Source organism: Microcebus murinus, chromosome 6, assembly GCF_040939455.1.
Source record: "Microcebus murinus isolate Inina chromosome 6, M.murinus_Inina_mat1.0, whole genome shotgun sequence".
In the NCBI taxonomy this organism is placed as follows: Eukaryota; Metazoa; Chordata; class Mammalia; order Primates; family Cheirogaleidae; genus Microcebus; species Microcebus murinus.
In genome coordinates this window covers 100077414-100101555 of record NC_134109.1, presented here as the reverse complement: position 1 = coordinate 100101555, position 24142 = coordinate 100077414, and the positions used below count along the sequence as shown (strand labels likewise).

Below are 24142 nucleotides of genomic sequence, written 5' to 3'. Positions count from 1 at the left end.
TTAGGCAGACGCTACGGCATTCACTCTAGCCTGGGCAACAAAGTGAGACTCTGTCTCAAAAAAAAAAAGAGGAGGTAGATGAAACCTGAGCAAGAGCAAGACCCCATCTGTACAAAAAGTAGTAAAATTAGCCAGGCATCATGGCTTGCAGCTGTAGTCCAGGCTACCCCGGAGTCTGAGGTAGGGTGATCACTGGAGCCCAGGAGTTTGAGGTTGCAGTTAGCTATGATAATGGTACTGCATTCTAGCCCAGGCAACAGAGTGAGACCCTGTCTCAAAAATAAAAAGAACTGAGAGAAAATAGTTAACAGTATGACAAGAGAATGGTAAGCAGCTAACTGTGGTGTCCTTGCATAAGGCAATGATTACTCCCAGAAAGAGAACTGCCCCTTCCACAATGAGTTGTACTTAACCAACTCTTGTTGGAAAAGAATTGTCTTAGGAGGCCAGGCTGTAATCCTAGCACTCTGGGAGGCCGGGCGGGAGGATCGCTTAAGGTCAGGAGTTCGAAACCAGCCTGAGCAAGAGTGAGACTCCGTCTTTACTAAAAATAGAAAGAAATTAATTGTACAACTAAAAATATATAGAAAAATTAGCCAGGCATGGTGGTGCATGCCTGTAGTCCCAGCTATTTGGGAGACTGAGGCAGAAGGATTGCTTGAGCCCAGGAGTTTGAGGTTGCTGTGAGCTAGACTGATGCTACAGCACTCTAGCCCAGGCAACAGAGTGAGTCTCAAAAAAAAAAAAAAGAATTGTCTTAGGAGATAAACCTGCTTTGGGCCTCTATTAAGAGAGGCAAGCCAGGTGAGTTGGAACTCACCTATAATCCTACCTACTTGGGAAGCTGAGGTAAAAGGATTCCTTGAGCCCAGGAGTGTGTGGCTGCAGTGAGCTATGATTGGGCCACTGCTCTCCAGCCTGGTCATCTATTCTTCCAAGGATGCCACTTCATGACCTTAACCTTTATTAACTAACTATACTAGTTTGGGGGAAAAAAACCAAAACTGCCAAACTTTTACCCCTGAGGAACTCTTCCTTCTGTGTGAGTGGCCTATGTGAAATAAGTAAATATTAGGGCAACAGCAGAAGCCTCATATTATTAGTAAAAACAAACAAAAAGTTATAGTCTTGTCCACTGGGTAAAGGGTGAGAGGGGTGTTTGAAAATATCTGAGCCTTTGAATATACTTTACAGAAGGAGCAGCACCAGTGTCACAATTGTTCCTCTTAGGGAGCAGCACGACCTAAATATAAAAGTGTGCCTGAGTTGGTGAGTCACTAGCAAGAACCTGAGATCTGTATGTGAAAAGCAGCTCTGTCATAGTATATGGAACAAACTTTAGACAAGGAGAAGTGTGGTCTGGTCATTTTTTCCTTAGAGAAGGGAAGAGGATAGGGGAGGGGAGAGATAATCCAAATCCACCTACATTGTCAGGAAACATTTTTAAAGGGCATTTAAATGCTTCCATTGATGTTGCAGCTTAAGTCCAGTCTATGGCTAATGTTTAATTTTGTGAGAAAAAAATAGAAAGCCTTGTTTTATTTGCTGGGCTTGGAAAGGTGTAATTCACATACTCAGTAGTAATAATTGCTAGTCTTTAATGGAGCTCAAAATAGTGATACTATAAATTTCCACCTCTTCTTCCAAGGATGGCACTTGATGACCCTAACCTTTATTAACTAACTATACTAGTTTTGGGGTGGGAGCCAAAACTGTTATTTTTGGAACATTTCTCGTATTATGGCTAACAGTATACTCTACTGTAGTACTCTACTATATTGTGAAGTATAATATAAGGGAAAGAAAGTTCATATGTAATGCTGTAAGAGACTTGGCTTATCTGTTACAGCCAAACTCCATGTGGCTCTTCTCTGCCCCTTAAAACTCTCAAATAGCTCTGAGACATATAGAGTAATTATCTTTAATTACATAAATAAGATTTGAGAGAATCTTTCTCCCTGCAAAAGAAAAACACTTCTATTTTAAACATTTTAGACCAATAAGTTCTTTAATTACAAATAGAGTGTTGTGAGTTTATTATAGAAATTATTTGGCCCGTATACACCTCACAGTAACACAAAGTGCTAACACCTTTTCAGTGTGTTGTTTTTACAAAGTGCAGAACTGCCAGAGGTATTTGCTCAGTGTGAAGGCAGAATTTGTTACTTTGATTTTGTCTTCTTTTAAGGGACATGAAAAAATAGAAGGTAAGCTTCCAAAAATAGACCCAAGTAACTGGGCTGGAGAGTGGTCATTAGTTCCAGAAAATGATATGGAACTTATGCAGGCAGAGGTTTGGAAAAGGTCAGTCACTGAAGCCTGCTCAGAGAAAGCTTACTTATAAATGAAAATTAAAAGACCCTAAAGGTTGTGTTGCCATTTTTTCCCTTTAATTCTGAGTCTTGCTTGACTTTTTTGTCTTTACTCAAATCTCTCTTACTATTAATATTAATACATACCTACGTGTTTCTCTTCCTTCCATATCCTTACAGCCATTCCTCAGGCACTGAGTAGCAACTGCCCTTAGAGAATGCTTATTGAAGGAGATCAAAGACAGGGGAAGTTTCAATCCAAAATAAGGGCTACAGTTAGCTCATGACTATCATAGGACTGACCACAGCCCTCAGTCACTCCTCCTCCTACCTCGCAGTATGTCAAGGTTAATCATTTAGAAGGGAGGTAACATTTAGCATCCTCAAAGCTATAGAGTACTATGGAAAGAAAGAGATGAACCATTGAAATGAATTAGCATCCTCATTTAGCATCCTCAAAGCTATGGAGTACTATGGAAAGAAAGAGGTGAACCATTGAAATGAATTAGCATCCTCATTTAGCATCCTCAAAGCTATGGAGTACTATGGAAAGAAAGAGATGAACCATTGAAATGAATTATTCCTGTGGGTTATGGGAAGGTAGAAATATGTATCTACTGTCTTATATTAAAACTTAACTAGTTAGCACTCTGGGAGTTCGAGGCGGGCAGATCGTTTGAGCTCAGGAGTTCGAGACCAGCCTGAGCAAGACTGAGACCTCATCTCTACTAAAAAAAGTAGAAATTACCTGGAAAACTGAAAAAAAAAAAATATATATATATATATATATGTAAAATTAGCCGGGCATGTTGGTGCATAACTGTAGTCCCAGCTACTTAGGAGACTGCAGGCGGGTCGCTCAAGGTCAGGAGTTCAAAACCAGCCTGAGCAAGAGTGAGATCCCGTCTCTACTAAAAATAGAAAGAAATTAGCCAAACAACTAAACATATATAGAAAAAATTAGCCGGGCATGGTGGCACATGCCTGTAGTCCCAGCTACTCGGGAGGATGAGGCAGTAGAATCGCTTGAGCCCAGGAGTTTGAGGTTGCTGTGAGCTAGGTTGAAGCCAGGGCACTCCACCCTGGGCAACAGAGTGAGACTCTGTCTCAAAAAAGAAAAAAAAAACTTAGCTAGTTATTTTCCAGTGCCTATCAGTGTCATTGGTAAGAAAATATTTTCCTTAAGTTCTAGTAACGACTACATAAAGATAGATAATTCCTCATGCCTACTATCAAGATAGTAACCCAGTTGCTAGCTAAGCCCTTTCGTATTTGTAGAATGTAACTTGTTTATAAGCATGCTTAAGACAAAAACCAACAAAAAGATAAATTTTTAACATATGTGACCAATTGTCATTTTCTCTCTACAAAAGTAATTTATATTCCACCCATTAAAAGAAGAGTTTGTCAGCTCAGTATGTCTCTGCATTCTGGTGCTTTTAGCAGTCTAACACACTTCTAACTTTTTTCTGCATTTTCATCTTTCTTTATACTTGATATTTTGCTTTTTTTTTTTTTTTTTTTTTTTTTTTTTGCCACAAAGACATTCCTTGCTATCATATTGCTTTAATTCATTATCTCTTTTCTGCCACTAGGTAATCTCTTACCTACTTTAGTGATAATACAAGGAGATGAAATTTTCACTAACAGAAACATACTGCTGTCCCCTAGCACTATCCTGGATAATTTGAGGGCCACAGAATTATAAATAAGATGATCTCCTCCCTTCAGGATATGAGAGCCTAATTGGAAAGAGAATTTAATGTTGACTGAACTTTCAGTATGTTCATGATAAATTGTTAGTTTTGCTACCCTCAAGGAGCTCATTGATGTATGTAAGTAACTGTAATCACAAGCTAAAACATGGGCTGTTATATATTGTTTAACATGTATACAAAATAATATGGAAGTTCTGAAGGAAAAAATGATTTTTAATTTTGGGAAACAGGGAAGATATTAGAAAAGGTGACATCTGTGGTGCTGAACTTTTTGTAAAAAGAGGTATGATTTATATGGACGTGTTAAAATGGAAGAGTAAGGAAAGCCGTCCATGTAGAAAATAAGCCAAGGTCCAGAAGCTGGTATGTGTCTGTTCATGCATTTATTAAAGAGGTATTCATTGAGCATCCCACTTGGGTTAAGTACTATTCTAAGCTAAATCCTGATGATACAGTGGTGAACAAGATAGCCACTGTTCTTGGCTTATATTCTAAAAGGGGGACAACCTGTGATTGGCTCTAGATGAGTAGAATAAGCAGTTCTAGAGAGTTCATTGTAAAGAGAGAATTGTGAGCTAAAGAAGTCTTGGTTGGGGTCATACAGATTACTAAGTATAGGACCTCTTTTGTGCTCCACTTTGGTAAATAAGCCAGCCTTATATCTTTCATAACTCTTTTCAGAGCTGTGCCACTAGCCACATGCCTATTGAGCATCTGGAATGTGGCTAATTTGAATGTGTTGTAAGTATAAAATACAGAATTTCAAAAATTTAGTATCCCCCAAAAGAGTTAAAAATGTAATTTTAAAATTAATTACATGTTTAAGTGATGATAGTTTGTATATGAGGTAAATAAAATATACTGTTAAACGTAGTTTTACCTTTTTTATTTTTACTTTTTTTTTTTTTTTTTTTTTTTTTTGAGACACAGTCTCATTCTGTTGCCTGCTAGTACCCTGGCAGCGGCAGCCTAGCTCACAGCAACCTCAAACTTCTGGGCTTAAGTGATCCTTCTGCCTCATCCTACCGAGTAGCTGGGACTACAGGCATGCGCCACCATGCCCAGCTAATTTTTTCTATATATTTTTAGTTGGTCAATTAATTTCTTTCTATTTTTGGTAGAGACAGGGTTTCACTCTTGCTCAGGCTGGTCTCGAACTCCGGAGCTCAAATGATCCACCCACCTCAGCCTCCCAGAATGCTAGGATTACAGGCATGAGCCACTGCACCCAGCCTGTGTATACTTTTTAAATGTGCCTTCTAGAAAATTTTAAATTAAATTCATAGCTCTTAGTAGTAGCTCACATTGTATTTATGTTAGGTAGTGCTGCTGTAGTACAATAGTATGTTCTTGGTGTATACTTAAAAGAAAATACATCCTGTAATAATCTTATTAAAGATGTCCTAAGACAGTATGGGTATATAATACTCAGATAAAATACTTATTTTTCTTCTTTTTTACTTTTTTGATCTTTTTATTTACTCCGATATCTCTTTCCTTTCCATTTTATTCATGACCTCTGCCATAATTTTTCCACATGGTGATTCAAAATTAGAAGAAACTCCAGATGAAAACAAAATAGTCTTTGTATTTCTAATTTCAAAGAGCTATTACATTGCTTTTGCCCTGTGCTTTTAGCTACCTATATGCTTGCTACTCCCTCAGCAAGTAAGATGACACTCTCCCCACTCCAGTCTAATCAGTTCTTAACCCTTTTTTAAGACTCAGCCTGTGACCCCTGCTCTTCAGAGCAGGGAAAGGCCTGCTCTGAAGCCTTTCCCAGCCCCTTTAGTCAAGGTTAGATGGCCCCTCTTTACTGCTCACCCTGTTCTTACTTGTGATCGTTGATGAATGGACAAACTAGCCATCAGATCTTTTGAAATTAATTGAATTTGAAACTGGAAACAGGGACATCACAACATTTATTCCTCAGACTAACGGAATATCAACAAGATAAATGAATTTGCTTTGCTTCCTTGCAAGTCTTCATGCCTCCTCAGTTACCAAAATTATAAGGTCATTTTGAATGCTCCATCAGGTCACATCTGTTCTCACTGCAGAGATATTTGGGTAAAAGCCCAAGTGAGAAAAGGATGGTATGCTACAGCATCTGTTCCAGTGACCAGTTATTCTGTGGTAAGCCACTTAACCTCTACTATCCCATTCAGAAAATGATAGTGACACCACTTTACTTTCCTAGAGCCTTTTTGATGCTTAAGGAAGAGTATTACAATATTAAGAGAGTTCAGTAATAGGGCACATTCTGCCTCTGTGCTGTAATTAGACTGTTCTCTAGTGGGTTTTGTTTTGTTTTTCCCATCAGGGTACTTCTGGAAACAATTTATTAAATGGGCCGAAAGTTAATGAAAACATATGCTTATCTGCTTTTTATATTTTCTGTATTAATCTAAGCATATGCCTTATTGTCTTCTGAATTCCTAAATGACATGTTTAATTTATTAGGCTTCATTTGAAGATTGACTCCTTGGTAGTAGTATTTTAAAAATACCACTAGTGCACTCCAGATGTAGTCTGTCCTATACTTTTGTAACAGTAGTATTTCTTTCTCCGTTACTTGAGTTCATAATCTGTGAACATTATCATCAGTATCTTGTGGTTGTCCTTTAAGTTCATGTACAGACTATATTTTACTAAAGCTTTAAATCAGTTAAATTTCTGTCAGAGTAATGTGACCTAGTAGTACCAGCTGCCACTCTGAATGTCTATGATCTTAGGGCATGAATAGTATGTGTAGTGTAGTAAAACAGCCTGAGACTTGGAAGCAGAAGTAAGGGTTTCAGGTCCTGGCTGTACCACGCATTTATTGTAGGACCTGAGCAAGTCACTTCAGATCAATTACTTTACCAATAAAAATGAGATAGTAGTACCCTACATGCTCGTTAGAAATAGGAGAACGTATATGAAAACACTTCATAAACTGTAAAGGAGTTTATTGCCAATAGTGTTTTGTGATGCTTTGAGTGAAATTTTCTAATTAGCACTAATTAGAAATAATAGCACTGAACAAATAATGTGGGAGGAAGGATTTTTCTGACTTTGAAGTATCTGTGATACTTTGGATAAAAAGCTAGGAGACTCTTCCAAACACTCTGTGGCAAAGTATAAGAGAAGAGATAGCTCTAATCCTAGGGCTTTGGAAATAATGAGTCAAGGCAGATTCTAAAAGTATTTTTAAGTACTCTATGGACCTGGATACTCAACTAATGGAACTGTAGCACTAAATGTTGAAAATAGGTTCAGGACTGGAGAGGTACCAGGGACCAAAGTGGATTTATAGAACTCTGGCAATTTGGCACTATATACTAAAATGTTAAATATGCAAGCATTTTCTCTTCAAGGAAGTCACCTTCAAGATACATTCACATACATGTAGGCACAAAAGATTGTTTGCAGTACTGTGTGCATATTTGTCTAGATGTTTTTATTTGCAAAGGCTAGAGTCTTAGTTCAAGCTCACTTGAGAGATAAAGGGGGAAGGGGAGAGAGAGAGAGAGAGAGAAGAGAAGAAAGGAGTAGAGAAATATTTTCATCTTAGGCTGCCTAGATCCAGGACCAACACACTATCCTTGTTCCTCAGGTGTATGGTATGTTGTCTCTCTTTTTTTCTGAGCTCTGCCTTCTCTTTGTTAGCTTTATTCTCAAATAGGCTATTTCCTTGTGGTGGTCCCTGGCAGCTCCAGGCTAAGCTCCTTCCAGTTGAGCAATCAGGGAAAAATAAGAGAGAACAAACTTCCCCTGTATAGTTCCACAAAAGTCCTAGAGTTGACTCTCATTGTGCTGACATTGGTCAAGCACCCATCCTTGACCCACCTCCCCAGGGCATGCAGATGGAATATTTCTGATTAATCTGGCTTGACTAACATACTTGGGGTGGCAGTGGGAAATGGGTTGATCCCATTTTAACCACATGAAGTAACATTTAGGAAATGGTGCTTTCTCACTGCAAGAGTAAGGTGTTTTTATTAGAAGAAAGAAAAAGATGCAGGCCAGGCAAAAGCAATAGCTGTTCACTATAATATCTGTTTCTAATAACAAATATATGGGAACAATCTAAATGCCCATCAGTACGGGGAAAATTAAATAAATATGATATATGGTAGAATGCTATATAGCTATTAAAATGAATGGGGTAAGCCCATGTGTTGATAAGAAAAAAATGCTCACCCCGTAATATTAGAATAAAAATGAAGTTGTAGTGCAATGTTGTTAATCATGTGCCTTTATGGTTGTGAATATTTTTTTATTCATATATTTTACATTGCTTTTGATTTGCTGTTATGTTCGATTGTTTAAAATGTGTGCACGTGTGTATTCACTTTTATAATTTAAAAAAGTAATGCCAAAGGTGGCCCCCATTCTAAACCAGAGACTGGAATTGACAAGGCTCAAGAACTGCAGAGAGGCCAGGCAAGAACTGCAGAGTGGCTCCACGCCTATAATCCTAGCTCTCTGGGAGGCCGAGGCCAGTGGATTGCTCAAGGTCAGGAGTTTGAAACCAGCATGAGCAAGAGTGAGACCCCGTCTCTACTATAAATAGAAATTAATTGGCCAGCTAATATATATAGAAAAAATTAGCCAGGCATGGTGGCACATGCCTGTAGTCCCAGCTACTCGGGAGGCTGTGGCAGTAGGATTGCTTGAGCCCAGGATTATGAGGTTGCTGTGAGCTAGGCTGAGGCCATGGCACTCACTCTAGCCTGGGCAACAAAGTGAGACTCTGTCTCAAAAAAAAAAAAAAAAAAAAAAAACTGCAGAGAGATGAACATATGATGAGAAACATGAAAAGTTAGTATTCATGGAGCTGATATAAAAATAATGGGATTAGCCAGGTATGTTGACATGCTCTTCTAGTCCTAGTTCCTTGGAAGACTGAGAGGGAGGATTGCTTGAGTCCAGGAGTTTGAGGCTGCAGTGAGCCATGATTGGTTTATTGTACTCCAGCCTGGGCAACTGAGTGAGGCCCTATCTCTAAAATAAATAAATAAATAAAATAATAATAATGGGAACCAAGAGAGTGTGTGGGACACATCAAGCTGCCTGTGGGGCACAGTGGGTGGGGCGTTTGTATCCTGAAAAGATGACAGAAAATTGCTGGAAAAAGTAAAATATTAACCAAAAGGGCAAGGCACATGGTTTGGAAGAGATAGGTCGGAGAGCATGGAGAATAACTTTGGCAAACATGCCAATGAAAAAGAACATCAGAGTCAGAGAATGCAGACAGCTTAGTGTAGGGAAGAGGGCACTGGGTTGGAGTTGAGAGATCTGATTGTATTATTTGGGAACCCTGTTACCTAGGAAAGTTCTTACAATATTTCTCAGAGTTTCTATTTCATCTGTCAAATAGGGTTATTAGTACTCTCCCATTTTTCATCGTATGATGACTGTGAGATTCAAGTGAAATAGGAAAGGGCTACTTAAGTAAAGAAAGGATCACATAATTCCAAGTTAGACAGGACCAAAATAAAGAATTTGTTATAAATGGAGAGGGAGAGCAAATGAGTAGGAAGAGGTCATCAGATTTCCTTTGTATATTAGACTATTAAGATGACTAATTTTGTACGTCATTTAATCTGTTTGGATGGCCAGGTGCTGTTTTGGTAGAGGGAAAGACATTTGTTGGTATATAGCTTTCAGTGCTATTAACTATAATGAGTAATTTTGCATAGTTGTTTACCCACATATGAAAACAGCAAGATAAACGTTTTATAGATACCCTGTACGGCCATCGTGGAAGAAAATACACAGAAGAGGCCGGGCGTGGTGGTGGCTCATGCCTATTAATCCTAGCACTCTGGGAGGCCGAGGCGGGAAGATCGCTCAAGGTCAGGAGTTCAAAACCAGCCTGAGCAAGAGTGAGACCCCCGTCTCTACTAAAAATAGAAACAAATTAATTGGCCAACTAAAAATACATAGAAAAAATTAGCCAGGCATGGTGGTGCATGCCTGTAGTCCCAGCCGCTCGGGTGGCTGAGTCAGAAGGATTGCTTGAGCCCAGGAGTTTGAGATTGCTGTGAGCTAGGCTGACGCCATGGCACTCTAGCCTGGGCAACAGAGTGAGACTCTGTCTCAAAAAGAGAAAATACACGGAAGAAAGTCAATGTAGAAATATTGCAACTCTGAATTACTTGGAGTCTTCATATTTGTGCCTTACCTAACAGAACTATTTTTTAAAATAAAAGATTCCCATGAAATTTAATTAAGCACTCAGAAAAATTGTATTAGCATTCCCTGCACATTTAAAACCTGAATTTACTTTGGTGTATGTGTGTGTTTTAGCATTTTGAGGAAAGAATCAGACATTCCAAATAGAAAACTCAAGTGCATTGCATTGAGTTGTATTTATTTGTTGACTTAGTATGTGTTTTACTAGCATATCTACCAGTGCTAGGTGATGACATGCAATCATAATTAACACATGGTAGTTGCTGCCTTCAAATAGCCTTCTGTGAGTAGGGAATACAGACACATGGACAAAGAAAGTGTAATGGGAGATGGGCATGTTGTCAGAAAAGGGATCACTATACTTTGGGTAACCTCATTTTTTGCTTCTCATTTCCTCTAATTGCTTGCTAGAACTTTCTTGATATTTTAGTTACTGTTCAACTATGTTTTAAGAGGAATTGGTCTTTTCTTAGCTTTTGAGGTACCTTTTGAAATCCAATAGATATTCCATCTTTATAACTTAATCACAGGAACTACAATACTAAGGAACATGGAAAAATTTCAAAGACTGAGTTTTTTAATCCCATTAATTTACTGAGTAAAGTCAGTCTGTTAGTAACTCACCTGAGCTGAGGTAGTTTCTTTGGAAAGATTAAGTACCCTGCCTGTTACCCTTCTCCTACCCCCAGTATACATAATGCTTTTAAAAGTTTGTATCTTAGATGCTGTCTGCTATAGAAGAAATTGTCCTATCTTGAGCTTTCTTTCCCTTTTCCTTTGGATAAATAAGATTTTGAGCCTGCTTTAAGGCTCAGGGTCTCAGTAATTGTGTGTATATAATAGGGAAGCTATAAAAGCCCAATTTCTGTGGCTCAGAAATGCGAGATTATCCCTCTGCTTTTTGCCTTTCCTCATGGTCTCTTCCCCCACCATACGAATTTGAGCTTGTGTTAGCAGTGTATGTCTGGCAATATTCCAGTTCCCAAGACGCCTGTGAACAAGATGATTGTAAAACATTTTTCATTATAAGGACAGACAAAGTAATCCTGATTCCTTAATTCTGGGTCTAGCTTTTTTTGTTATTAAAACAGCATTTTTAATAGATTCATATGTTGAACTGGTTCATATTGTAGAGAGGCATTTTTCAGAGTCAGAGAAATCAGAGGGATTCTGTTCTTTTTTTTAAAAGAAACACTATGTATTGTCTTACATCTTTGTAATAATGCATTGTTTTTATAGAGTCATTCTGTGAGTTTTAAGGCTGTGCTTTTATTTTTCCCTTTCTCTACTTCCTATGGAATATCATCTGGCTTTTCTGCCTATTCTTTCTGCTTTCTTATTAAGTGTATATGTTTAATATTATTGTTTTCCCTGCTGGTAATTCCCCATGTATTAGTAAATCCTGATCATAAACATTATACAATATTTAGTAGTTGTGCTAGAAACCATTACCATTGATGAGACTGAAAAGAGAAACAGTTTAATTTTGGAGAAAAACCATCCTATTTTCATTAAAAAATAAACTATATAAACAAAACAAAAGAAGGACTTGCCAAGGACATTATGTCCTTTAAGGTATTCTCCAGCCTGACTTTAGAAGATAGTCATAACCAACATATTCTTATTTTTTTACATTGAAATATAAAATAGATATTTTTATATCCAGATATTAATATGAATATGGAACTTATTTGAATTTGCTTCATAGTTAGGTAATTTAGTTTTTAAAAAAGAAAGAAAGGCATTATTAGGCAGTAATATCAAATTACCAAAAGCTTCAAGGTGGTTCTATTTCAGTTCTCAACCTAATATGCATTTAAAAATATCTCTACTTAGAATAGTTACCGTTCACAATGCATTATGTTATCTTTTCAGATAACACCTTAGACTATAAAGAAGCCATTATCCTTGATTTGGTATATTTAACCCAAGTCAAATTTATGACAGACTGGAAGTTAGGTATAATGTTATACACCTCACTTCCTGTTCTGTACAACTTGATATATGTGTGAGCCATAAGTCCAGCAGTGTTTATAAGAATATGCTATTGTTGGATGGAAAGGCTATTTCATATTACTCAGGGAAAATATACAAGATTAATATGTACAGTGTATATATAACCTTACAGTTACAGTTTGTAAGAGATTTACTGTGGTCAAAGGAAATACAATGAAATCTATTAGAAATCCTTCGAAAAAGGAAAATTCAGAATTTACTTCTTTAATTCCCAGGTTTCTGTGCAGTTGACCAATTTAGGAGGGAGAGACTTCATTAGTATATTATTTTTAGAGCAGATGAGAGATTATAAAACTACCTTAGTTTCTGATAAACGATAGATCAAAGAATCTAGTTCATATCTACCTTGCGCATTTCTCTCACCCCATTCTCCATTCCTCATAATTATTTACAGGAAGTACCTTTTAAACCACATATATAGCTTATATTGCATTTAAGGATTTGCCTTTACCCATAGTATTAGAATTCCACGGCATAATATTGATTAATTAAAAATATCTTAAGCAGTGGATTAGAGATGGCTTTGCAAAAGAAGAGTGAAATATGCAGTATTTTTCATTTAAATGCAGCCCAAGTGATTAAACCATTACTGTATGATAATCTCTGACCGAAGAGACAAATTTTCTCAGTGAGCCTATGTCTGTGTCTTTTATGATCAGCACTGACCGCTTTCTGGGCAGTCGTGTGAAACCAGGCACAGGATAGAACTTGCAGGGGCATCTTTCTTTACAGACACTTCCAATAAATTACAGCTACATCTTAACAAAGAGACTCATTGTATGTTTTCTCTAATACTTAAGAAATATTAAACAGACAAGTCTTCTAACTAGCCTTAAAATTATTTCCTTTGGAAAGTATTTAGTCCAGTTGTTTTGTTCCGAAAGAACTTCTGTAAGAGACTGGGTTGTCAGTGTTTTCTGAGTCCTCATGATATTAAAATATATTAGTCCTAAAACAAAGCAATACGTTTATTTCCATTCTCTACAAACAGTATTTTCCAGCTGAGGCTGTACATCAGAATCACTTATAGAGTTATATTTGCTTCTACTTCTAGAAATTCTGATTCAGTAGGTATGAGGTAAAGACAATATTTTTTAATATTTTTAAGTTTTAGAGATGGTTCTAATAGACACACTTCCAGTTGAGTACTAATACCAACTTACATTTGAATTGGTACCACACATATTTCATATCATATGGAGGTGAGTTTCATTCATTTACAAAGAAGAGCCAAGAATGTAGCTAGAAGGAAATCCTAGCCATAATCAGAATTTAGATTTTAAAAGAAACCAGTCTAAGTCCCTCCACTTTACAGATCAATAAACTAATCCACAGTGGCTAAGGAATTTGCCAGAATTGGTAGCAGAAGCTTATACTAGATCGACGTTTCTGACTTGAGCTCTTTCTATACAAATATCTTGGACCTAGTTCCCCTCCCAGAAATGCTTCAAAGCCACTCAGTGTTGTAGAAGTTGTCTCGCGCATTCCAAAGCCTGCTAGAGTGTTGTGAGGTCTCAGGGTACTTAATAAAAGTAATAATGCATCAAGCAGAAACTCTTCATTCTTTGAAGTTCCTAGGTAGGCGTTATGAGTGACATTGTAGTTAGAATTATAGACATTACCCACAATGCTTTTGTAACTTCTTTGTAAATGTGGAAATTTCTGGCAAGAAATGTCTAGATTTGGTACTAAAGATTGTCGAGAACAAGAAGATCATTTGTCTTATTTAAATTGATCCTTAAGTATTGGCAGCAAGTCTAGGAAATTATGCCAATGTTATATTTCTAAGCAGGCCTGACTTTTAGCTTGTACTTCAGAAAGAGGATTTTATACCCAGATTTCCAATTAAACCAACTAAAGGAATAATATCTTTATTAATTAGGATTAGATTTGGCTGTTTAAAAAAGTCCAAATAATAGTAGCTCAGTAAAGGTAGAGATTGATTTTTCTTTTGGATAAAAAGAAAAAAGTTCAGAGAGAAGGGAAGTCCTATATTGGCGTGGTTATTCCTATTCCACAGCCATCAGGGACTCAAGTTCTTCTCTTTTTTGCCCCATCTATTCTTGGTACTATCTTACATCCTAAGGGTGTCTGGTGATTCTAGATGGCTTCTAGACCTTCAAAGAGTCATACTTCCCCTTCTAATCAGCTCCCTTGAAAGAACTTTTCTAGAACCACCCATCTAATGATTTCTACTTCCATCTCATTGGTCTTTCCAATTGTCGAGGAGGCTAGAGTTATAGCTGGGCAAGTTGCTATTTGCAACAATGAGAAGTTCTGTAATTAAGAAGGGGAGAACTAGCACTAGGCAGGCAGAGGGAAGGGGAGAACTAGAACTAGGCCCAGGCAGGAGGACTGTTTGAGCTCAGCAGTTTGAGACCATCCTGAGCAAGAGCAAGAGCAAGACCCCTGTCTTTACTAAAAAAAGAAGAGAGAGAGAGAAAGAAAAGAAGAGAAAAATCAGCTGGGTGTCATGGTATACACCTGTAGTCCCAGCTACTTGGGAGGTTGAGGCAGGAGTTTGAGGTCGGGCCCAGGAGTTCAAGGTTGCAGTGAGCTATGATGGTACCACTGCACTCTATCTAGCCTGGGCAACAGAGTGAGACCCTGTCTGAAAAAACAAAAAAAAGAAAGAAGGGAGAATGGATATTGGGTAGGTAACCAATAGACTCTGCTACGACCTGCTTTGAAGAATATAAAATTTATGTTAGGAAAATAACATTTTAGTGACATAAAAAATTTATATAGGACATAAATTAAAAAGATCTCTAAACTGCATTTACCATGTGTCTGATTAATAAAAGCAGTAAATTTCTAGGATAGAATGTTCTGCCTTGGATTTCTCAGCAGGACTCCTTGGTCACAGCTATTTAGTTTTATATATATTTTAAATTGAAAAATGAGTTCTTCAAAACAACAGGAAAAAAGACACTTTAAATCTTTTTTCCTTTTGGAGATAGGGAGAATCAAAACAACCACAAAGACAATTGAAATAGCTATTTATTGAACTAGCAGGAACAATGTATACTATATTAGAGGATATAAGTGAGGAATGAACATATTTAAAGAAAATACTCAAATTGTTTAATATTTAAGTGGAACAAGATAGACTGATGCAGTAAATGAAATAGTTAAATATACACACATCATAGCAATGAATTGCATTAACTCCAGATATACAAGACCTGCCCTGGAGAAAGGATGTATTAGATGTATATCACCTCTGCCTGTATATATCCCACCCATACAAATAAAAAGGGACTAGGAAGATGGAGAGAATTTTCTTATCTGAAAAACTTAGAGGCAGAAGCAGACAGTAATCTACAACATATACAGCTGTAGAGCATGATATACATAAATGTGGAAATATTTATAATTTTAAAAATGTTCTGTAGTAATATTAGTATCCACTATTTTCATGGTAGCAGTTACATATTTACTAAATGCTTCATATTTACAATGGACTTTGTGGAGGAAATTCATTCACAATTTACCACTTAGATGAGAAAGTTTATATTTTGGCTTAATAGCTATGAATTTCAAATCTGGGGAAAATCCAGGCTTGTATTTTCCCCCATTTTCCTTTCATAATTACTTATCAGCAATCAAATACTGTCTGTTGACTTTTCTCTAGCTGATAGAAAACAGAAAACTATGGAGACTCCCTGTGAGAAGGCAGCCAGTTGTGCTGGCCTAGGGCCAGGTTGCACTCTCTGTGACCTTGCCTCTTTAATCTGAGTTCTTCATGGGGCAACAGTTGCAAAGAGCCCTTGAGGCTTTGGCAGTAAGCATAAGGAGTGCTAATGAAACCAGCTAATGCAACAAGGTCTGTTAGCCTGGCCTTTGAGCTCAGTCAGCCATCCTTTGAACATTTTATGATATTGTACTTCTGGCCATCCTTTGGGAAAAATAGTTTACAGTCTGCTCCAATAATGGATCAGGGACCATTCTCTGTCATCTGTAGCAGTGGAAATGCCTTTGGCGTTGCAGTATTAGATATCTGCTTATTTGAACATACTGTGCAATGACAGCCTTTCCCACTCATTATTAGTTTCCATTGAAGATGTGCTCAGTTTAAGTTTCCAGTAGGGACAAAAAAAGAAAATAGAAATCTCACAAACTGCACTTTATTTATATCTTAGTGCTAATACATTTGTCTCATATTTTGGTTTTGTGTCTTCCATTCTGTACCCCATTTCCCCTCTATTTTCAGGTGAAGGTCTCCCACAGGTATATTACTTTGGACCGTGTGGGAAATACAATGCCATGGTGCTGGAGCTCCTGGGCCCCAGCTTGGAGGACTTGTTTGACCTCTGTGACCGAACATTTACTTTGAAGACGGTGTTAATGATAGCCATCCAGTTGGTAAGTTGGAGTTGCTATTCTGAGAGAAAATAGGCTGGTCCCCTAGGCACATCCTTGTGGGCTTTTTGGCAATTTGCAGTGTGTGATGCCTAGTGAACTAGTACTCACAGGCTTGATGGCATAATTGGAAGCTGGCTGGGGCAAAAGGAGTTAATTCAGAGAAGTCACACTACATCTGCAGTTTGCTTTATTTTAATAATTTACACCTTGGAGCAGTACTCTGCCCTTAACTAAAGTGGAAGCATATAATTTAGATTAGGGAGAAAGAGGATGATTAGGTGGAGTTGTATAAATGCAATTAATTTCTTTGATGTTTTATTTATAGGTTTTAAACATATAGCTGTAAGATTTTGTCATGTCATCCGTCTCCTTTCACTGTTACATCCAAGAAAGGACTGGAAATGTAACCCCTAGCACTAACACTCAGATTCAAAACTTGTGTGACCAAGAATTTGCCTTAATTCTCTGGCCTCCAGTTCTCACAGAGTGATTCAGTTGAAGAGGCAGCTCTTGTAGCGCCTACCAAATTACACACCAGTACGAGTTTAAGGAACATTTGCAGCAGTTACTTTGAGAAGTTTGACAGGCCCTCTGGAAGAAGGCAAATGTTTCTTTATTTGTTTCAAATGGTGATAATCTCCCACTGTCTATAAAAATTTGGAAATGGGCCGGACACAGTGGCTCACACCTTTAATCCTAGCACTCTGGGAGACTGAGGTGGGCAGATTGCTCAAGGTCAGGAGTTCGAAACCAGCCTGACCAAGAGTGAGACCCCCGTCTCTAATATAAATAGAAAGAAATTAATTGGCCAACTAATATATATAGAAAAAATAAGCCGGGCATGATGATGCATGCCTGTAGTCCCAGCTACTCGGGAGGCTGAGGAAGGAGGATCGCTTGAGCCCAGGAGTTTGAGGTTGCTGTGAGCTAGGCTGAGGCCACGGCACTCACTCTAGCCTGGGCAACAAAGCCGAGACTCTGTCTCAAAAAAAAAAAAAAATTTGGAAATGTCTAAGCTTTCCTTTCTATACTAAGTAGAAAAGCTTTGTAGATAGAAATACTTAATGATGGCCGGGCGCGGTGGCTCACACCTGTAATCCTAGCTCTCTGGGAGGCCGAGGCAGGCGGATTGCTCGAGGTCAAGAGTTCAAAACCAGCCTGAACAAGAGCAGGACCCTGTCTCTACTATAAATACAAAGAAATTAATTGGCCAACTAATATATAGAGAAAAAATTAGCCGGGCATGGTGGCGCATGCCTGTAGTCCCAGCCACTTGGGAGGCTGAGGCAGAAGGATTGCCTGAGCCCAGGAGTTTGAGGTTGCTGTGAAATGATTTTATGATTATTATTTTGGGTTATATTTACTTTAACATAAAAACTGTAGTCCTAGGCCGGGCGCTGTGGCTCACGCCTGTAATCCTAGCTCTTGGGAGGCCGAGGCGGGCGGATTGCTCAAGGTCAGGAGTTCAAAACCAGCCTGAGCAAGAGCGAGACCCCGTCTCTACTATAAATAGAAAGAAATCAATTGGCCAACTGATATATATATATAAAAAATTAGCCAGGCATGGTGGCGCATGCCTGTAGTCCCAGCTACTTGGGAGGCTGAGGCAGAAGGATCACTCGAGCCCAGGAGTTTGAGGTTGCTGTGAGCTAGGCTGACGCCACGGCACTCACTCTAGCCTGGACAACAAAGCGAGACTCTGTCTCAAAAAAAAAAAAAAAAACTGTAGTCCTATCTCTATTCTAACTAACTATATGATGTCAGGCCGGTATTAACTTCTCTAGGCCTCACTTCTCTTATTTCTGTAATGATGAGAGCTAGGTTGGGGTGTCTTCTCCAACTGAGGATAGGAAGATGTGGGCAGAAGGTGAATGTGGCAGTGTCACTTGTTTTAAAGGCCACCAGCAATCTTATATTCTACCTGGGAACACTTTTCTCTCTAATGCTCATTTTCTGAAGTAAAATCATATTATCATTTTAGCTGAACTATATCATCCCCTTTTCCTAATCTTTTTTTTTTTTTTTTTTTTTGAGACAGAGTCTCACTTTGTTGCCCAGGCTAGAGTGAGTGCCGGAGCGTCAGGCTAGCTCATAGCAACCTCAAACTCTTGGGCTCAAGTGATCCTCCTGCCTCAGCCTCCCAAGTAGCTGGGACCACAGGCATATGCCACCATGTCCATCTAATTTTTTTCTATATATTTTCTAGTTGGCCAATTAATTTCTTTCTATTTTTAGTAGAGACAGGGTCTCACTCTTGCTCAGGCTGGTTTCAAACTCCTGACCTTGAGTGATCCTCCCGCCTCGGCCTCCTAGAGTGCTAGGATTACAAGCGTGAGCCACCGGGCTCAGCCCCCCTTTTTCTAATCTTGATATTTGTTATGTATGTATTTGTGACAAAAAATATTCTTTGGTTTATAACTCAGTAAAGTGACTCACTCTGTGTGGTGAAAAAAGATGAGTTTTATTGTTATTTTAGTCATTTAAAACCTTGGGCTGATAAAAAAATGTTTTGCTATATTTTCCCAATATACTCCTTTAGAGTATTTCCATCATTTTTTTCTCTTTTAGCTTTCTCGAATGGAATATGTGCACTCAAAGAACCTCATTTACCGAGACGTCAAGCCAGAGAACTTCCTGATTGGCCGACAAGGCAATAAAAAAGAGCATGTTATACACATTATAGACTTTGGACTGGCCAAGGAATACATTGACCCTGAAACCAAAAAACACATACCTTATAGGGAACACAAAAGTTTAACTGGAACTGCAAGATATATGTCTATCAACACGCATCTTGGCAAAGGTGTGTTTATTTCCTGCTCTGTGAAAGGAGCAGGTCATTAGAACAATCTTTTTTTCCAGTAACACTTTTATTTTCATTGTACATTACAATTTGTGGTTCTCATTGCTTCATAGGCTAAGTGAAATTGGGATGGTAAGTTAATGACTTTCCTAAGTATCCTATTGACTATTTATAGATTCTTAATTCTTTACACTAGGTTTCCAAATGCCTAGTTTCTGAGCAGTGTGAGTACTTGAATTATTATAAAAAGGTGATAACATTTAAATGAGTTTAGTAATGAATTTGGTATTTACTTATGATAACACTATATATGACAGTTCTAAAAAGGACATTAGGCTGGTGTCTGCAGTGGGGAAGAGTGCTTTACTAAAATTGTACTAAACTGTTGGCTGTGTATAATCCATGCATAATTCTTCAAGGAATTTCTTATCTAATTAAAATATATTTGCTCTACCATAAGTCTGGAATTTTATTTAGGATAGACTATCAGCACAAGTGTTGCTAAAAGATCTAATCAAGAAAAAAGACATTACTTGTAAGAGGAATTAGCCCAAGGGAAGAGTATTTGCAAGGGAAGCCTAAGGAACAGTCGGGATGTCAAGCAGGCAGAGCTTGGGCCCTTTGCCAGCTTCTCCAAAAAGACTTCCCTTTTTATCTGTTTTATATATTGGGCTTCCATGGAAGATTCTTTTCAAACAAAAGGTTCCTAGGTGATTGAAAAAATATGTTTGAAAATCAAAATTCTAAAGAGTAGACATGTAAACAGAATATTATCAGGTTCCATGCCTGATAATAGACATAGCTAGCTAATTATATAAGATTTTTAAATATTAATGAACTGTCACACCCTAATAAGTATCTTAAAGACTAATACAATACCTACTAAGTTGCCTCATTGAATAAATTACACATGTATTCACATGAGGGTTCTAGTGACAACAAAGAGTAGAAATGACATTACGAAGTAGTATGATACAACTTGAGTTGAAATCATGATGCTCTCAGGACATTTTTAGTAACCATATGGAAATTCTCATTAACTCTTAACTAAATATGATATTTTAAAATTAGACTAGAAGGTCCTCTGCCACTTATTATTGGTATCACTTTGGACAGGTTATTTAATGTTGCTGAAACTTATCTGTAAAGTGAGTGTAGTACTCCACAAGGGTGTTATGAGGCTTGAATGGATAATATATGTAAAAACACCATGCCTGATGTGGTTCTTGAACAGTGCTTAATATCCCCTTTTTCCTTCATAATGACATGTAATCTTCCCTTTCACATGGAAACAGACTGTATCTTAAATACTAAAGTCGTGATTGGTTTCACTGACAAACTCTAGAAATTGTTCTAATGCCTGCTTCCTGGACTCAGTTCATGGACTTACTATTTTTGTCAGGAAAGGCAAGAACAGACAGGGATGGGTATCTGTTTTATGTTTGTGTCAGATACAGTGTAATGGTTAAGAAAAAAGATATGCAGCTCCTTCACTTAATAACTATGTGACTTTGGTCCAGTAACATTCCTTCCTCAACCTCAATTAGCTCATGCACAAAATGGGTATGATGACTGTACTTGTAACATAGGGTTCTGTGGGATGATTTATATAAAATGTTTAGGATAGTGTCTAATAATAGTAACGTCACTCCATATGGTAGTTATCCTTATTTAATATTCAATGAATATGTTTTAAGTATCTAGTGTGTATCAGACTTGGTTCCTTCATCTCTTGGTGTACTGCCATTCCTGCTGAAACTTTGATTTTATCTCCAGACTTGGGCTTCTTGAGTACCAGAGTTTTTCAGGTCAGACTTAATCTGTCATCATATTTTGTTCTCTTCTTATTACAGAGAATAGTTATAGACAGAGATGGTTGTCACTGTTCTCTAAACCATGTCGCATGATTCAGACTAGAGAGGTTTTCATAGGAACTCTAATGCTATTTGCTTTTATAATGTGTTGCATCCTTTATGTTATAATGAAGAAAAAAGAACTGAGAAATGTGTCTTCAAATGGCTTGGGAAGAATCACCCCTTAATTTTGTGAGGGAGGAGAACAAGGGATGAAGAGTCCTAAACCTAAAGTTACCACGTAAGATTAGCCACTGTCTTAGTCCATTTTGTGTTGCTATAAAGGAATACCTGAGGGCTGGGTAGTTTATAAAGTAAAGGGTTTATTTAGCTCATGATTCTGCAGACTGTACAAAAAGCATGGCATCAACGTCTGCTTGGCTTCTGGTGAGGTGAGTTTCAGGCTGCTTCCACTCATGGCGAAAGCCAAAGGAGAGCTGGCTGTTCATAGATCACATGGGGAGAGAGGAAGCAAAGAGGGTGGTACCAGACTCTTTTCAATAGTCACCTCTCCAAAGAACTAATAAAGTGAGAACTTAATCACCCAGACTGAGGACACTAATCTGTTCCTGACGGATCCACCCCCATGACCGAAACACCTCCCATTAGGCCTCATCTCCAACATTGGGATCGAACTTCAACATGAGGTTTGGGAAGGCAAACATCCAAACCATAGCAGCTACCTTCCCAGTGATGAAGATCAGACTGAGACAGCCCAATTTATATTGTTTAGTGGTTGAAATTAGGATGGGAACACTGGATCACCTTTCCCCTTTCCATCAACAAAATATATTTAACCTAAAATCAGGGATATGATGCATGTGAACCAAACATGTTTCTAATTGGTTGAAAGCAAGCCTTTACAGTGTTGAAGAATTTTGTGATGTACTGGTCTCACTGGTAATAAAACATTTCATCTTTGAAAATAAAAATATCCTGCACAAAAATATGAGAGCATGTAGAAATAATGAAGTGAACAAGTATGGAGTATTAAAAAAAGTATGGAAAAAAATCATGCTCTGATTGGAAAATCATTTTTCACTCTTATTTTTTTTTTATTTTTATTTTATTTTTATTTTTTTTTGCCAAACAAATCCGTTGTCTGATATTTTTCACTCTTATTTTTTTGAAAGGCCCTAATGGCTTAAATTATAAATTATCACAGTTTATTTTAGAATTCTAGAGCTGGCAAATGACTTTTCAGATTTTCTAAATTGACTATTTTATTTTCAGATGAGGAAACTGAGGCCCAAAACAGGTGATTTGGCCATGCTTAATTTCATTGGATTAAATTAATGGACAGGATGAGCCAAGACCTGGATCATTGACCTGGTTTAGGATCCACGTTTTTCCTATTATCCCATATTCCATAGCTGGTTTTCATGGTTCTAAGGATTTGAAAAGTTACTGTATTACTTATTCCAGTGAGTTTAAAAATTATTTTAATCTCATTTTATAATTGACTTTGCTGTGAAGAGAAATCTTTTTTCTATAGGCCTGATCAATATTGAAAATGTGGAGAGTTTCGCCCTCTAGTGCCCAACTAAAATCCAAACATTTGTCTGGTGAATTTTTTTTTTTTTTTTTTTTGAGACAGAGTCTCGCTTTGTTGCCCAGGCTAGAGTGAGTGCCATGGCGTCAGCATAGTTCACAGCAACCTCAAACTCCTGGGCTCAAGCGATCCTCCTGCCTCAGGCTCCCAAGTAGCTGGGACTACAGGCATGCGCCACCATGCCCAGCCAATTTTTTCTATATATATTAGTTGGCCAAGTAATTTCTTTCTATTTATAGTAGAGACGGGGTCTTGCTCTTGCTCAGGCTGGTTTCGAACTCCTGACCTTGAGCAATCCACCCCCCTCGGCCTCCCAGAGAGCTAGGATTACAGACGTGAACCACTGCGCCCGGGGTGAATTTTTAATTACCAAGGGGCCTCTTGTTTCAGGAAGTGGATCTAAAATTGAAGAGACAGTGAGTAGGTATGATACATACAGTGTGAGAAGCTTCAATGTGGTTTCTCTCTCTGCCTTGCCTTGTGGGAGGGCTCAACTCTCCTTGCTTATTCTTTTCTGTTTTTATTTGTATATCTTTAGGTTCTGTTAACAAATTGTTTTTGTCTAATTGCTTTGTTGTTTTCAATTATATATAATATATTATTGCAAACTTCAGACAAAGCCGGTAGACAAAAGTTTCTGATCATCTTGCTATTTTCTTTCTTTTTTTCTTTCTTTTTGTGGAATAGGGTCTTGTTCTGTCTCCTGGGGGCTAGAGTACAGTGGCATCATCATAGCTCACTGCAACCTCCAACTCCTGAGTGCCAGTGATCCTCCTGCCTCAGCCTCCCATGGAGTTGAGACTTACATGCACTCACCACCATACCTGGCTACTTTTTTCTTTTTTTTTTTTTTTTGTAGAGGCAGGGTCTCACTCTTGCTTATGCTGGTCTCGAACTCCTGGCCTCAAGCGATCCTCCCACCTTGGCCTCCCAAAGTGCTAAGAATACAGGCATGAGCTACCACACCCAGCCTTTATTTCATTCTTTTTAAGATTATTTCAATTGATGTACACTAATTCAGTTTTATGTCATTTATCCCTCTGTCAGGGTGACTTTCCTTCCCATTAGTGACCACCTGTCCATAAACCTCCTTCAAATGAAAGTTGCCTTTTCTTTCATCTAACCTGTAGAGTACTGCTCATTCTTTTTCATGCAAATTTCTCATAATTTGAGGCAGCAGTTGAACATGTTGTGCTTCTTTATTCTGAGCCAGCTGAGTGGCTTTCCCTGCCTCTTTGGCCTCTTGAGTTTACTTTCTGTACAAAGAAAGCATAGTGAAGTTGAAGGTAGCCTTTTAGTCTTGGTTCTATAATTTATTTTGATAAAGCCCTAAATTTGAT

General features: G+C 38.0%; 1 protein-coding gene across 9 annotated transcripts in view; it reads left to right on the top strand.

Moving 5' to 3' along the window:
- The window catches only part of CSNK1G1 (casein kinase 1 gamma 1), a 181141-nt gene that overhangs the window by 117964 nt on the left and 39035 nt on the right, over positions 1-24142 (top strand). For all 9 annotated transcript variants that reach the window (XM_020286025.2, XM_020286024.2, XM_012758590.2 and 6 more), the window contains 2 exons: positions 16443-16594; positions 19163-19397. In XM_020286025.2, coding sequence (XP_020141614.1) covers positions 16443-16594; positions 19163-19397 — 387 coding nt within the window. The remainder of the gene's footprint in view (positions 1-16442; positions 16595-19162; positions 19398-24142) is intronic.